Raw genomic sequence first — 15,232 nt, 5'->3', positions numbered from 1 at the left:
CTGGTAATTAATGAAGCAAAGTAGCCATGTAAATAATACAGGATTATATAAAATAGATAAAAACCTTAAATTCATCACTAGATTGGAAGCTCCACAAGGGCTGGGATTTTTAGGTATTGTTTTGTTTTGTTCTTCATTGTTGTATACCTGGAGCCTAAAAAAGTGCTCGTACATAATAAGATTTTGATATATGTTTGAATAAATAAATAAATTAGTTATTAGTCCTATTGTAATAGTAGGGGATATTTTATACATATCATAGAAAATTAATTTGCATCTTAATATCCCTAATCTTCTGAAATCACGAGTAAGACAATGATAGTTCAAGGGTTAACACACGAAAAAGACAATTTAGGTAAGGGCTTTAGATAAAGGCTGAGGGACATATAAATTATACACTTAAAAGTATAAAGTTTTATTATATTTAAATAAAATATTTTGATCCCCTTAACCTTAAAACATATTTTACTTTTTCAGAGCTTCATTTTGGGTTTCTTCTGTGCCTAATCCCAGTCTAATGCAGATAAAAATATATGAGTTATTGTGTTCCTTAAAACTGGGGTTGACAGTAGAAATGCTGACAAATCCTTATTACAGATGCCAGTGGAATGAAGTGCCTTTACCTCTAGCAAATGCTGATGTGGAGATTTAAGACTATGTGAGAAATCAGTAAAGTTGCCCAGGAGAGTTTTATCACATTATTCATTGAACTCAGTATGTGGCACAGTAATTGCTTCTGGTACCATTTTTCTTTTCTTGCACGAGGTTATTATTTATCCTTGTGCTTTGTAAAACAGAGAAAGAAGGTCTAAAGGAGAGTCATAACTCGATGTAAACTATCTTGTGACACAGTGTAGCTGGAGATAGGGATCACAGCTGGAGAAGTGTGTCTTACTTCTCAGAATTAAATATGGGAAGAATGATATTAAACATTGTAGAGATCCGTAAATACTAAAAAGGTGCACTCAGATAACATATTTTTTTCCTAGTGATATGAAACCCTGTTTAAAATATACATCTAAATAGGCTTTTTAATCTCACAAGGACCAACAAATTTATTTGCCTATGACAGAAGTTTCCTTATTAGCCGATAGGTGAAGGAAATCAAAGTAATAGGTATGATGGTTACTACAAAAAGCTGGATTAGTGAGATTTAAATAGTGTAATAATTTTTGGAACTTTTGCTTTTGTATCTTGTGCACATATATCCTTCACATTCCTTATACACTTTTAGGTAATCACTGACATTCATCATATTTTTCTCCAGTGTTCCAGTGAGTTTGTATGAAAAGTGTATCATAAACATTTTGGAACACAAATTTTAAGTAGAGAGAGACAATGATGACTTAACAGTGCAAATGAAGGAGAAACATTTTTTAGACACTCATATGTTGTTACCTAAATCTGTTGAGCTTAAAATATGATATTTTTACAAATTCTTTTTTTTTTCCTATTTATTTATTTATTTGGTCGCACTGTGGGGCATGCGAGATCTTAGTTCCCCAACCAGGTATCAAAACTGTGCCCCCTGCAGTGGAAGCACAGAGTCCTAACCACTGGACCACCAGGGAATTCCCTTTTTTTAACCAATTCTTGAAGTACTTTTATGTTAAAAACTTTTGCTCTTACTTGGAAAAGAGATAATTTATCATGTAGAAAATGAATATTTTGGATTATGTATTTACTTCTATTCTACAGTGTTGTTTTGATTGCATTGTTCAATTAGTAAATGTATTACCATTTTGCATGCAGTGTATTACTGGCTAATCCCAGTTGATTGAAAAAATAATAAAGCCATACAATGCATGTTAAGTTATCTAATGAGCTCTGTGTATTTGTATGGAGTTTGGAAACTATTACTAGGAACCATTTAATGTGGGAAGTATAGTATAAAAGTAAGTGATCCAGTAATCTAACCACCTAGGTTGTATGCTGGCTGTTGACCTTAAGCAAAATACTTAGCACTCCTGCCCTCAGTTTCTTCATCTGTAAAATAGAAATAATAATATCACTGAACTCACATGCTTGTAATGAGGAATAAATAAGTTAATCCAAGGAAAGCACTCAGAACAGGGCTGGGCAGTAAGTAGATGCTTGGAAAATGTTAGATAGTGCTATTACTTAGTGTATGGAACTTGAAAAATGGTCAACCTTTGTGACTTCTAAGTAAAAATAAAATAAACATCCATTTACTTATAAATCAAACTGGCTGAAACCAAAGTATGAAGTTGATAGAATTAATTATTGTAACAAAATGCTTCTTTTGATCCCCATTCCACCAGCCAGAAATTCTCTAGCTGTACCCTCCTCTTCAGGGGAGCACAATATGTTCTTTTCAAGTCCCTAACCCCCTGCCTGTGGGTGAGGAACCTGAGGATTTGTTACCACCATCCCCAAACCCCATAGGGGAACCTAGCTGTCTTATACATTTTTCCTTCAAGTTCCCTTGGCTTCCCCAGTTGACCATAGCAGTCCATTTCCATTCAGTTCATTACAGCAGTCATTTTATTTGCAAGCCTGCTATGTACCTGGTGATGTTTGGTGATTTTGATGCAAATTTAAGGACCTATCTTGCCATATAAATGGCTCGAGTCTAGTTCAGAAGATATGCATGTAAACCAGCACTCTCTACTCAATATGATAAATATTATGGTAAAAGTATTCAAAAGTTTTTGTGGGACAGTCAGAAAAAGAGACACCTGCATATGCCTGAATTGTGAATACCCAGCACAAGAAAGCTGTTTAGCTGCAGGTTTCCTCCTCTTCCAAGGTAACAAGGTCATTTAAATTGTGATCCATGGAAATGTGTTATCTAACTTAAAAGATTAGAAGTCCAGGAAGAGTAGAGAGAAAAATGAGTATAATATCCCCAAGGGTGGAAGAGGACTACATCTGTCACATTTGTAGTACTCTGTGTATCCCTGGGGAATACATTTTATATGTGATCATATATTACATAAAAATTAGACAGGATTTTTACTGTCCTTTTTACCTTATGGTAAGCCCAAATACCTAACTTTGAATTTAGTTACAGATTAATTTCTGATTCCTATGTGCTTTACCTAATTTCATTTAAAAATGCAGCATATATGGATTTTCCACAAATTATCTTATGGTATAGAAAGTGATGCAAGATTGTGGGAGAAGTATGTATCTTGGAATTTAGAAAACCTGAGTTCAAATCTCTTCTTGGCCTCTTCTTAGGAGTTCTTTATCTCTTCTTAGCTGTGTGACCTGCGAAAATTATTTAACCTCTTTGAAAAATGACAACTGTAAAATATTCCTAATAAAACTCAATTGAATCATATGAAAAGATGCTCAACATCATCTTTCCTTAGAGAATTGTGAATTAAGGAAACACGAAAAATCACTACATACCTATTAGAATGAACAAAATCCAGAAAACTGACAACACCAAATGCTGATGAGGATATGGAACAACAGGAACTCTCATTCATTGCTGGTGGGAATGCCAAGTGGTACAGCCACTTCGGCAGTTTCTTACAAAACTAAATGGACTCTTATATGATCCAACAATTGAATGCATTGGTATTTATCCAAATGAGTTGAAACATATCCATACAAAAACCTGCACATGGATGTTTATAGCAGCTTTATTCATAATTGACAAAACTTGGAAACAACCAAGTTGTCTTTCAGTAGGTGAATGGATAAGTAAACTCTGCTATATTCAGACAATGGGATATTATTCAGCACTGAAAAGAAATGCGCTATCAAGCCATAAAAAGGCATGGAGGAAACATAAATGTATATTACTAGGTGAAAGAAGCCCATCTGAAAAGGCTACGTGCTATGTGAATCCAACTATGTGACATTCTGGAAAAGAGAAAACTCTAGACACAATAAAAAAGTTTAGTGGTTGCCAAGGATTAGAGGGGAGGGAGGGATGAATAGGTAAAGCACAGAGGATGTTTAGGGCAGTGAAACTATTCTGTATGATACTTAACAGTGGTGAGCTACATGTCATTATATATTTGATAAATCCCATAGAAAGTACCACCCTAAGGTAAACTATGGACTTTGAATGATAGTGATGTGTCATTGTAGATTCATCAAAAATAACCAATGTATCACTCTGGTGGGGGAAGTTGAAAACGGGGGAGGCTAGGCATGTGTGGCGGCAAGCGGTATATGGGAACACTCTGAACTTTGTGCTCAATTTTGCTGTAAACCTAAAACTGCTATATAAATAAAGTCTATTAAAAATCCATTGAAAATTATTGTATCTAAAATAATGAAATGATAATTAAAAAGTTATCTGCCAGGTACCTTTTGTTTAATTCTCCAAACAACTTTAAAAGCATTGTTAAATCAACTTAGAGATGAGATAATTGAGTCAGAAAATTAACCAATTTATCATTTATTTAATTAATATTTTCTTTGTCCCTACTATGTGCCAAGCATTGTGTTAGGCATTGGAGATACTGTAATGAATCAATGTAGCTGTTATATTCCAGGGAAGCAGGGCAATCAAAAAGGATGTAAGCCAACAAATAAAAAATTGAAGATAAATTAATTATTATGAGAAAATAAAGTGTTGAGGTAGAAATAACAGGATTCTCTTTACATAAGGAACCCAGGAAAGTTTTCACATTTCATTTGAGCCTTAAAGGAAGCAAGGAAGCTCACCAATGTTTAAGGGCATTATAGACAGACAGAACAATATGTTAAAAGGCTCTGAGGCAGAAAATAGCAAGATATTTGAAGAACTGAAAGAAAACAGGATATTGAGAACTTAAAGAGAAGATGAGGTCGGGGAGGGAAAGGTAGAGTATAAACCTTTATGATGAATATTTTATTTACTTACCACACGTTTCTTGAGCATCAACTAATTGCCAGTCATTTAGTTAGGCACTGAAATATATTAATGAACATAATCTCTAATGTCTCCACACTCAAGAGTTTATATTCCAGTAGGGGAAGAAAGAAACACACACACCCCAATAAATAAATGCACATATACATACGTGCATACACACGTGCATACATGCATGCATACATACTTCAGATTGGGCTGTGAGGAAAATGAAGCAAGGTAAAACAATAGAGAGTAACTTAGAAGGGAGAGGTAGTTTATATATAGCATGTTTTTTCTGAAGAGGTGATATTTGAGCAGAGACCTGAATGATGAGAATGAAACAGCCATGTGAAGATCTTAGGAAAGATCCTCCCAGTCAGAAAAGGAGAGAAAAGAAGGCGATGCAAAGACCTCGGGTCAGGAATGAGCTTGGCAAGTTTGAGGACAAGACCAACGTTCCTGGACATGATGAGAGAGTGGAATGAGAAGCTAAGGTTAGAGACGAAAGTGGGCAGGGCCTTGAAGACCAGCGTAAGCAGTTTTGCTTTTATTCTAGTGTCAATGAAAAGGCACTGATAGGCTTTAAGCAGGTACATGATAAAATCACATTTACTTTTCACAAGATCTCTGTGACTTTCTATGGAGAGTGGACTGTGGGGACATATAAATGGAAAAGAGAGGTAGGAGGCTACTATAGGAATCCAGATGAAAAATAAAGATTGCATGAACCACAGTGGTAGCAGGGATGGTAGGAAGAAATTGATAAGTTCAAAATACGTTTTGACAGAAGAACTTGTACGATTTCCAAAGGTTAGAACAGAGAGTGAGAGTGATTCCCTAGCTTTTGAGTTGATCACTTTTGTGAGTGCTGGAACCATTTATCAAGATGAAAACACGTGGTGGAACAACAGGTTTCAGGGGTCACGAGAAGGAATTTGAATGTTATTCTAAATGCATTGGCAGTCTAGGGATGGTTTGAAGTGGTGGCGGTGATATAATTCAATGTATATTTTAAGAAGATCATTTTTGTTGCTCTGTAGTGAATGAGCAAAAGGAAAGGGAAGCGAGGATGATTCCTCAGTGACTGGCTTGAGTAACTGGAAACTTTCCATTTTCCGAAAGCAGAGAGAACTGAAAAGGTGTACAAGTTTTGGGGAAAAGAAGAATTCAATTTGGGAATTAAGGGATGTGAGATGTCTTTGAATGACTAAGTGGTGCTGACAAGTGCTGCTGGAGATGTGTGCCCAAGACTTACTTGGAGAGGTCTGGGTCAGATATATAAATTTTGGAGTCATCAGCATAAAGATGTTATTGAACTTGATGTGTATGGGTAAGATCATTCAGGGATGCATTTTAAGAAAAGAAGGGGAGAGGGGCCATAACCAAGTCTTAAGAGTCACCTACATTTGGAATAAGGTAGAAAAGAAACAACAACAAAGGGTCCTGAGAAGCAGGTTATTGGAACAAGTATATATACTTTGAAATTAATTCTATATAAGGAGACAGATTGATTATTAAGGGGAGAGAAGATGACTCAGTTAATTAGGTCTTGGAGCAAGTGAAAGGTGATGGGGACGTGCTATGTATCTTTCTTTTTGTCCCTGCAGATTCATTCTTCACTCTTCTTCGTTCTCCCAGGAGGGTGACCTGTGCGAATCACATTAATAGACTGCTGTACCCTCTGACTTTTGATTGGTTTTGACTAATGGGAAGCCCCAGAAGGAGATCAAAGGGAGGGAAGACAGCGAGGTCATGGTTTCTATCCTCATGGATCCCTCCTGTAGTTGTCTTATACTGCTTATATGTCTCAGCTGAATATCACTATTCTGCTCAAAGTGGCATCCTGTGTTGGGACCCTGACTGATAAAAGAATCAGGACATAAATGTAGAGATTGGTCCAATAAGCACGGGACCAATTCCTCCATAGCAGTAGACAAAGGAAAGAGAAAATGAGCACAGATAAATGGCTCTGGTGGGTTTTGTGGTCTGAAGGTAAAGGTATCACATGTGATTGCTTTTAATTCCTTGCTGAGGTAATTAACTGAGTATTAGAGTGGAAAGCTGTAAGTATAAAGAAAAATGGATAAAATGTTCATCTCATAGAGTTGGAAATGGATACTACCATAAAATGTTTAAGGATATTAATTTTAGGTGTAAACAATTAGCAGTGTTCTACTCTTCAGGAGTAGGCACGGGAAAGACAAAAAGTTGTTTACGTAAGGCATGGTTTTGTAAAGCCGAATACCCAAGCACAAGACGGGCAAAGGGCATGAGAATGCATGTAGTATAGAAATTATACTAGTGGACCAAGGGATGTAGGGCTGACAATGAAGTGAGGAAGGGGTTGATAGATAGTGGGAAAATGTGGAGGTCACTGTGTTAGAGGTCTTTATGGAACTGAAGAATTGTAGGCATGGGTGTGATTGAACTATGAGTTGGATTAATGGGCTGTTAGAAATCCTAATTCAGAGGTATATCATTTCCTGAGAAATGCAGAGTGCAGTTTTGATCATGGGAGAGGGAGGCTAAATGAGAGAAGGATTTGGCAATGAGGAGGTAAAAGGATTGAGTGTGACCATGTTGATCCAAATGGATTTTGAATACAATAGAGAAGGTTGATAAGATTTGGAAGAGAGAAAAATTGTCATCCAGTTGCTAAAAATTTGAAAAGTAAAGGCTTCTCTTCCCACTTATCCCACAGAGCTTAGTAAATCTTCTGATTCAAATTTCATTGGATAACAGCAATTGTAAAGAGAGAGCCTGGTGTAGGAGGGTGGCATGAACCTCAGAGAAGCAAAGATTATCTCAGGAGGCAGGGGAAGAAATGGTCTGGGGCCACAATGAGGGGCAAGGGAAGGCACCAAATGTGCTTCTGTCCCTGAGGGGTGTGGGGGTGACACTGAAGAGAGTCTCTGGGACAGAGGATATAGTTCAGTAAGGCAGGAATGAAAGGGACATTGCAAAAATTGCGTGAAGATGTGGAACAAGGTGCTGATCTTTGAGCAGGACTTCCTTCCCACAGTGGAACATCAGGAGAGCAGGAAACTGATCAAGCTAGAGTGTGCATGAAACAGTAGGGTCAGGCCAGGTCAAAGGATATGGGAAGAAAGATGGAATTAGCCTTGTTTCTGAGATGAGTATGGGCGAGCTGACACATTGCTGTTTGTCCAAAACTTCTTTAGGTATTATGGCCCTCATGAGATGACTGTTGTTCTCCCGGGGTTGGGAAGAGGGTGATTGCATTGCTAGATGGACTGGCACGGCAGCTTCCTAAGCTTTTTCACTTTGCAGTGTCTTTCTCTAAGAGAGAAGCTTCCAGAGGCTTTGCCCATTATCAAATAGTATGTAGTAGAGCCAATTGCACCCTGGTTTAGTTACAGGACAATCTGTCACACCATGCTCCACCCACTCCCAATAAAATATGCTAATACATGGATTCTCTTAGCCCTTAGTAAAACATATAATCTTTTTTTTTTTTTTTTAAAGAGAAGGAACAAGTTCTCTGCTGTCTTTCTCTCTCTTTTTTTTTAAATTAATTAATTAATTAATTTTTATTTTTGGCTGTGTTGGGTCTTCGTTTCTGTGCGAGGGCTTTCTCTAGTTGCGGCAAGCAGGGGCCACTCTTCATCAAGGTGCACGGGCCTCTCACTATCGTGGCCTCTCTTGTTGCGGAGCACAGGCTCCAGACGCACAGGCTCAGTAGTTGTGGCTCACGGGCCCAGTTGCTCTGCGGCATGTGGGATCTTCCCGGACCAGGGCTCGAACCCGCGTCCCCTGCATTGGCAGGCAGATTCTCAACCACTGCGCCACCAGGGAAGCCCCCTTAAACATATAATCTTTAATAGGGCCTGCTTTGCAGAGCCTTACAAGATTTGGCTCACCACTTGCTCTTCATTCTGACCTTGTTCAACTAATTCCCTCACATACTGGATGTGACTTCAATCACATTCATGGCTGTTGTCCTCGTCCCTAAACACTCTAGTATCATATTGATCTCAGGCTTTTTACTGCTGTGTCCTTGTCCTGAGATGCTCTTCTTTCAGATTTTCAAATGGCTAGACTCCTTCTCATCTTTTAGGTTCTAGTGCATGTTTCATCTCCTCAGAAAAGGTTTCCAGACATATTACTCAATTCTGTCTTATCTTCTCTTATCTTGCCAAGTACCTTGATGTCATTCAATATCTTATTGCCCTAGTTTATGTTTTTATACAATTTATCAGCATCAGAAGTAATGTGTTCTGGTCGTTTAGGCATTTATTATTGTTTTCTTCCCCTATATCATGAACTTCATTTCTCAGGGATTTCTCATTTATATAGAGGAGGGCTGGCTCATAGTAGGCTCCAAAAAATCTTGTTGGATGAATGCATAAACACTTGATAAATGTTAGTTTCTTCTTCTATATTCTAAAGTAAGCTACTACTTTTTCTCTTATAATTATAGTAGTAGTAATTTTCATGGTTCTTAGAACAAAATGTGATAATGTATATAAAAGTCCCTAATTCAGTTCTTAGCACATGATAGGCAATTAGGTAATGACTTTTTTTCATTCTTTTATCAATAAATCTCAGTGAAACAGCACACCAGAAATTAATTATATGTTATAATTCAAATTGGGGTATTGTAATCATAGTGAAATTATGTCTTAGTATTATACATTGTATAGTATATATCTCATTATGTATTATTTATTATATGGGATATAAGATGTGGTATAAGATATATATCATTTTTATTATATAGTTGTGGCAAAGTTATATTTAAATATTCTCTTGTGAGACACAAGTATTCTCAAAGTAATCTGCCTTCGTAGTGTTTCAAACTATATTAATTACAGTTAGAAGAAAATAAAATTGACTGTTCTAAATTACTGTGAAATTTTCTATCTTGTAAGAAACTTATAATTGTGATAGTAAGTTTCATGATTAACTGACACTTCCTACCTTCATGTTCGCTGTTTCCAGGAAGAACCCTATGTCCTGTTTAAGAAGTCTGACAAACCTCTTTATGGAAATGATCGATTTGAGGGCTATTGCATTGACCTCCTCAGAGAGTTATCTACAATCCTTGGCTTTACATATGAAATTAGACTTGTGGAGGATGGGAAATATGGAGCCCAGGATGATGCCAATGGACAATGGAATGGAATGGTCCGTGAACTAATTGATCATGTAAGTCCATTTTCTCATTATTTATTAACTTTGGAAGATTTCTAATAGATTTACTTTTTTTTTTTTTTGATGGTCAGGGGTTAATAATGTCAAAGAACAGTAATGTATCTTAAGTACTTATTTTTTTCAATAATGTTATTAAAAGTATATATTATTTTTGTCAAACATAAAGGATGTAAGGGATGTATATAGTTCTATTAGAGACAGATGTCTGTCTTAAATTAACTAGTAGTTAGTGATTTAATATCTTGAAGTATTTGGTCCTAATTTGTAAAATGGAATGTGGTTTCTTTTTTTTTTATTTAACATCTTTATTGGAGTATAATTTAATTGCTTTACAATGTTGTGTTAGTTTCTGCTGTACAACAAAATGAATCAGCTATACGTATACATATATCCCCATATCCCATCCCTCTTGCATCTCCCTCCCATCCTCCCTATCCCACCCCTCTAAGTGGTCACAAAGCACCGAGCTGATATCTCTGTGCTATGCGGCTGCTTCCCACTAGCTATCTATTTTACATTTGGTAGTGTATATGTGTCAGTGCTACTCTCTCACTTCCTCCCAGCTTACCCTTCTCCCTCCCCGTGTCCTCAAGTCCATTCTCTACGTCAGCGTCTTTATTCCTGTCCTGCCCCTGGGTTTGTCAGAACCGTTTTTTTTTTTTTTTTTAGATTCCATAGATATGTGTTAGCATATGGTATTTGTGTTTCTCTTTCTGACTTACTTCACTCTGTATGACAGATTCTAGGTCCATCCACCTACTACAAATAACTCAATTTCGTTTCTTTTTATGGTTGAGTAATATTCCATTGTATATATGTGCCACATCTTCTTTATCCATTCATCTGTTGATGGACACTTAGGTGGCTTCCACGTCCTGGCTATTGTAAATAGTGCTGCAATGAATATTTTGGTACATGACTCTTTTTGAATTATGGTTTTCTCAGGGTATATGCCCAGTAGTGGGATTGCTGGGTAGTATGGTAGTTCTCTTCTTAGTTTTTTAAGGAACCTCCATACTGTTCTCCATAGTGGCTATATCAGTTTACATTCCCCCCAACGGTGCAAGAGGGTTCCTTTTCTCCGCACCCTCTCCAGCATTTATTGTCTGTAGATTTTTTGATGATGGCCATTCTGACTGTTGTGAGGTGATATCTCATTGTAATATTGATTTGTATTTCTCTAATGATTAGTGTTGTTGAGCATCCTTTCATGTGTGTGATGACAATCTGTATATCTTCTTTGGAAAAATGTCTATTAAGGTCTTCTGCCCATTTTTGGATTGGGTTGTTTGTTTTTTTGATAGTGAGCTGCATGAGCTGCTTATATATTTTAGAGATTAATTCTTTGTCACTTGCTTTGTTTGCAAATATTTTCTCCCATTCTGAGGTTGTCTTTTCGTCTTATTTATGGTTTCCTTTGCTGTGCAAAAGCTTTTAAGTTTCATTAGGCCCCATTTGTTTATTTTTGTTTTTATTTCCATTTCTCTAGGAGGTGGGTCAAAAAGGATCTTGCTGTGATTTATGTCACAGAGTGTTCTGCCTATGTTTTCGTCTAAGAGTTTTATAGTGTCTGGCCTTACATTTAGGTCTCTAATCCATTTTGAGTTTATTTTTGCTTATGGTGTTAGGCAGTGTTCTAATTTCATTCTTTTACATGTAGCTGTCTAGTTTTCCCAGCACCACTTTTTGAAGAGGTATTTTCTCCATTGTATATTCCTGCCTCTTTATCAAAGATAAAGTGACCATATGTGCATGTGTTTACCTCTGGGTTTTCTATACTGTTCCATTGATCTATATTTCTGTTTTTCTGCCGTAAGCGTATTGTCATCATTACTGTAGCTTTGTAGTATAGTCTGAAGTCACAGAGCCTGATTCCTCCAGCTCTGTTTTTCTTTCTCAAGATTGCTTTGGCTACTTGGGGTCCTTTGTGTTTTTATACAAATTGTGAAATTTTTTGTTCTAGTTCTGTGAAAAATGCCATTGGTAGTTTCATAGGGAGTGCATTGAGTCTGTAGATTGCTTTGGGTAGTATAGTCATTTTTCACAATGTTGATTCTTCCAATCCAAGAACATGGTATATCTCTCCATCTGTTTGTATCATCTTTAATTTCTTTCATCAGTGTCTTATAATTTTCTGCATACAGGTCTTTTGTCTCCTTAGGTAGGTTTATTTCTAGGTATTTTATTCTTTTTGTTGCAATGGTAAATGGGAGTGTTCCCTTAATTTCTCTTTCATATTTGTCATCATTAGTGTATAGGAATGCAAGAGATTTCTGTGCATTTATTTTGTATTCTGCTACTTTACCAAATTCATTGTATAGCTCTATTAGTTTTCTGGTAGCGTCTTTAGGATTCTCTATGTATAGTATCATGTCATATGCAAACAGTGACTTTTACTTCTTCTTTTCCAATTTGTATTCCTTTTATTTCTTTTTCTTCTCTGATTGCTGAGGCTAGGACTTCCAAAACTATGTTGAATAATAGCAGTGAGAGTGGACATCCTTGTCTTTTTCCTGATCTTAGAGGAAATGCTTTCAGTTTTTCACCATTGAGAATGATGTTTGCTGTGGGTTTGTCATATATGGCCTTTATTATGTTGAGGTGGGTTCCCTCTATGCCCACTTTCTGGAGAGTTTTTATCATAAATGGGTGTTGAATTTTGTCAAAAGCTTTTTCTGCATCTATTGAGATGATCATATGGTTTTTATTCTTCAATTTGTTAATACAGTGTATCACACTGATTGATTTGCATATATTGAAGAATCCTTGCATCCCTGAGGTAAATCCCACTTGGTCATGGTGTATGATCCTTTTAATGTATTGTTGGATTTTGTGTGCTAGTATTTTGTTGAGGATTTTTGCATCTATATTCATCAGTGATATTGGTCTGTAATTTTCTTTTTTTGTGGTATTTTTGTCTGGTTTTGGTATCAGGGTGATGGTGGCCTCATAGAATGAGTTTGGGAGTGTTCCTTCCTCTGCAATTTTTTGGAAGAGTTTGAGAAGGATGGGTGTTAGCTCTTCTCTAAATGTTTGATAGAATTCACCTGTGAAGCCATCTGGTCCTGGACTTTTATTTGTTGGAAGATTTTTAATCACAGTTTCAATGTCATTACTTGTGATTGGTCTGTTCATATTTTCTGTTTCTTCCTGGTTCAGTCTTGGAAGGGTATACCTTTCTAAGAATTTGTCCATTTCTTCCAGATTGTCCATTTTATTGGCAGAGAGTTTCTTGTAGTTGTCTCTTAGGATGCTTTGTATTTCTGCGGTGTCTGTTGTAACTTCTCCTTTTTCATTTCTAATTTTACTGATTTGAGTCCTCTCCCTCTTTTTCTTGATGAGTCTGACTAATGGTTTATCAATTTTGTTTATCTTCTCAAAGAACCAGCTTTTAGTTTTATTGATCTATGCTATTGTTTTCTTTGTTTCTATTTCATTTATTTCTGCTCTGATCTTTATGATTTCTTTCTTTCTGCTAACTTTGGGTGGGTTTTGTTTGTTCTTCTTTCTCTAGTTCCTTTAGCTGTAAGGTTAGATTGTTTATTTGAGATTTTTCTTGTTTCTTGAGGTAGGCTTGTATAGCTATAAACTTCCCTCTTAGAACTGCTTTTGCTGTATCCCATAGGTTTTGGATCGTGGTGTTTTCCCTGTCATTTGTCTCTAGGTATTTTTTTATTTCTCTTTGATTTCTTCAGTGATCTCTTGGTTATTTAGTAATGTAGTGTTTAACCTCCATGTGTTTGTGTTTTTAATGTTTTTTCCCCTGTAATTCATTTCTAATCTCATAGCGTTGTCGTCAGAAAAGATGCTTGGTATGACTTCAGTTTTCTTAAATTTACTGAGGCTTGACTTTTGACCCAAGATGTGATCTTCTTAAATAATTCTGAAAGCTTCCCACTTCTCTCCATCTCCACGGTCACATGGATTAAGTTCCCAATATGAGAATCTTCCCCTTTTAATCTGTTATCTAACTATATCATTCAACTAAAGTCTTGTTTCAGGAAGAGAAATCTGATCATGCCCCTCTTTTGCATAAAATCTTTCAGTAGTCTTCATTGTCCTAAGGATGTAGGACCAACTGTATAATATATTTACAAGCCCTTCTACATTTGGTTATTGTTTCTCTCCTATGGAAATCTTTCTGACCCTTCAAATAGACTCTCAGACCTTCTCCACCCTGCTTTCTGTGTTGGGAGGTTCTCCTACATAGAATAAAGCAACAGGGCTTCCCAGTCAGTGGTCCAAGGGAGAGAGGAGAGTAAGGTTAGAATACTTATTTTCCTCTTCATTCCCTGAGATGTCGTCTTGAGCTGGCTTGTGCCCCCACACTGAATGTCACAGTTTCTCATAATGCTGCCTGCTCTACACAAATGTCTCTCCTCTCAGTTCCAGTTTACACCCTACATGGCTTTGTTTAATTCTGATCTTAGGGGTGGTTACTGCTTAGCTGCTAATAGCCTCGGGTTCCTGCACCATCCCTTAAAATTTCCATTCACCAATGGTTCTCGAAGTATATTCCATAGACCTGCAGAATCAGTATCACTTTCAAACTTGTTAGAAATGCAAATTTTCAGGTCCTACTCTAGACCTACCAGGTCCGAAACTCTGCAGTGAAACCTGGCAATCTCTATTTTAACAAGCCTTACTGGTGAGATTCTGATGTTCCCTGAAGTTTGAGAATCATAAGTCCTTTTGTGAGTAAACCCTGCTCAGGTATCTTCATTTGAGTGTGCACCTATTTTCTGTTGAGACCCTGACTGGCGAAGCTTTTTATATTTTCACTTATCCTGCTCTCTCCAGCCACATCCAGGTGGGCTTTATTCAGTCTTGTTCTCCTCTGCCTCCAGTCTAGTTTTCTGTCCCCAGCACTCTCAACTCCAGTCCAGCTCACCTCATCTAAATTGCTTTTGCTTAGTTTCAGAAACACTTCCCCAGTGAGGCTTCCCCATTCCACCCCAGGAAGCCCACCTGCTATGAGTTTCCACATTGTTCTTATTACATAACACCATCACACTTTATTTTAATTACCAGCTTAATATCTAGTCTATTTGCTTGCATGTAAATTGTATAATAGTTATACTATCAAGCAAGGCTATTTCAGTTGCAAGTGTAAGAAACGCGGCTAAATATAGCTTACACAAACATATATTTTTTTAAAAGCCCCACATTACAAAAAACATCCAACAGTGATTTTCACTTCAAGTACATTGTATCCAGGGTCTTAAAGTAGACCATTGT

The 15,232-nt window shown here is 36.8% G+C and overlaps 1 protein-coding gene across 6 annotated transcripts in view; it reads left to right on the top strand.

Annotated features, from left to right (window-relative positions):
* GRIK2 (glutamate ionotropic receptor kainate type subunit 2) overlaps window positions 1–15,232 on the top strand; it is a 640,311-nt gene that overhangs the window by 454,707 nt on the left and 170,372 nt on the right. For all 6 annotated transcript variants that reach the window (XM_059942024.1, XM_059942025.1, XM_059942026.1 and 3 more), the window contains exon 10: window positions 9,782–9,988. In XM_059942024.1, the coding sequence (XP_059798007.1) occupies window positions 9,782–9,988 (207 nt within the window). The remainder of the gene's footprint in view (window positions 1–9,781; window positions 9,989–15,232) is intronic.

Source organism: Balaenoptera ricei, chromosome 12 (assembly GCF_028023285.1).
Source record: "Balaenoptera ricei isolate mBalRic1 chromosome 12, mBalRic1.hap2, whole genome shotgun sequence".
Classification (NCBI taxonomy): Eukaryota; Metazoa; Chordata; class Mammalia; order Artiodactyla; family Balaenopteridae; genus Balaenoptera; species Balaenoptera ricei.
Note: the sequence above shows the minus strand (reverse complement) of the source record. Positions and strands in the feature narration are given on the sequence as shown.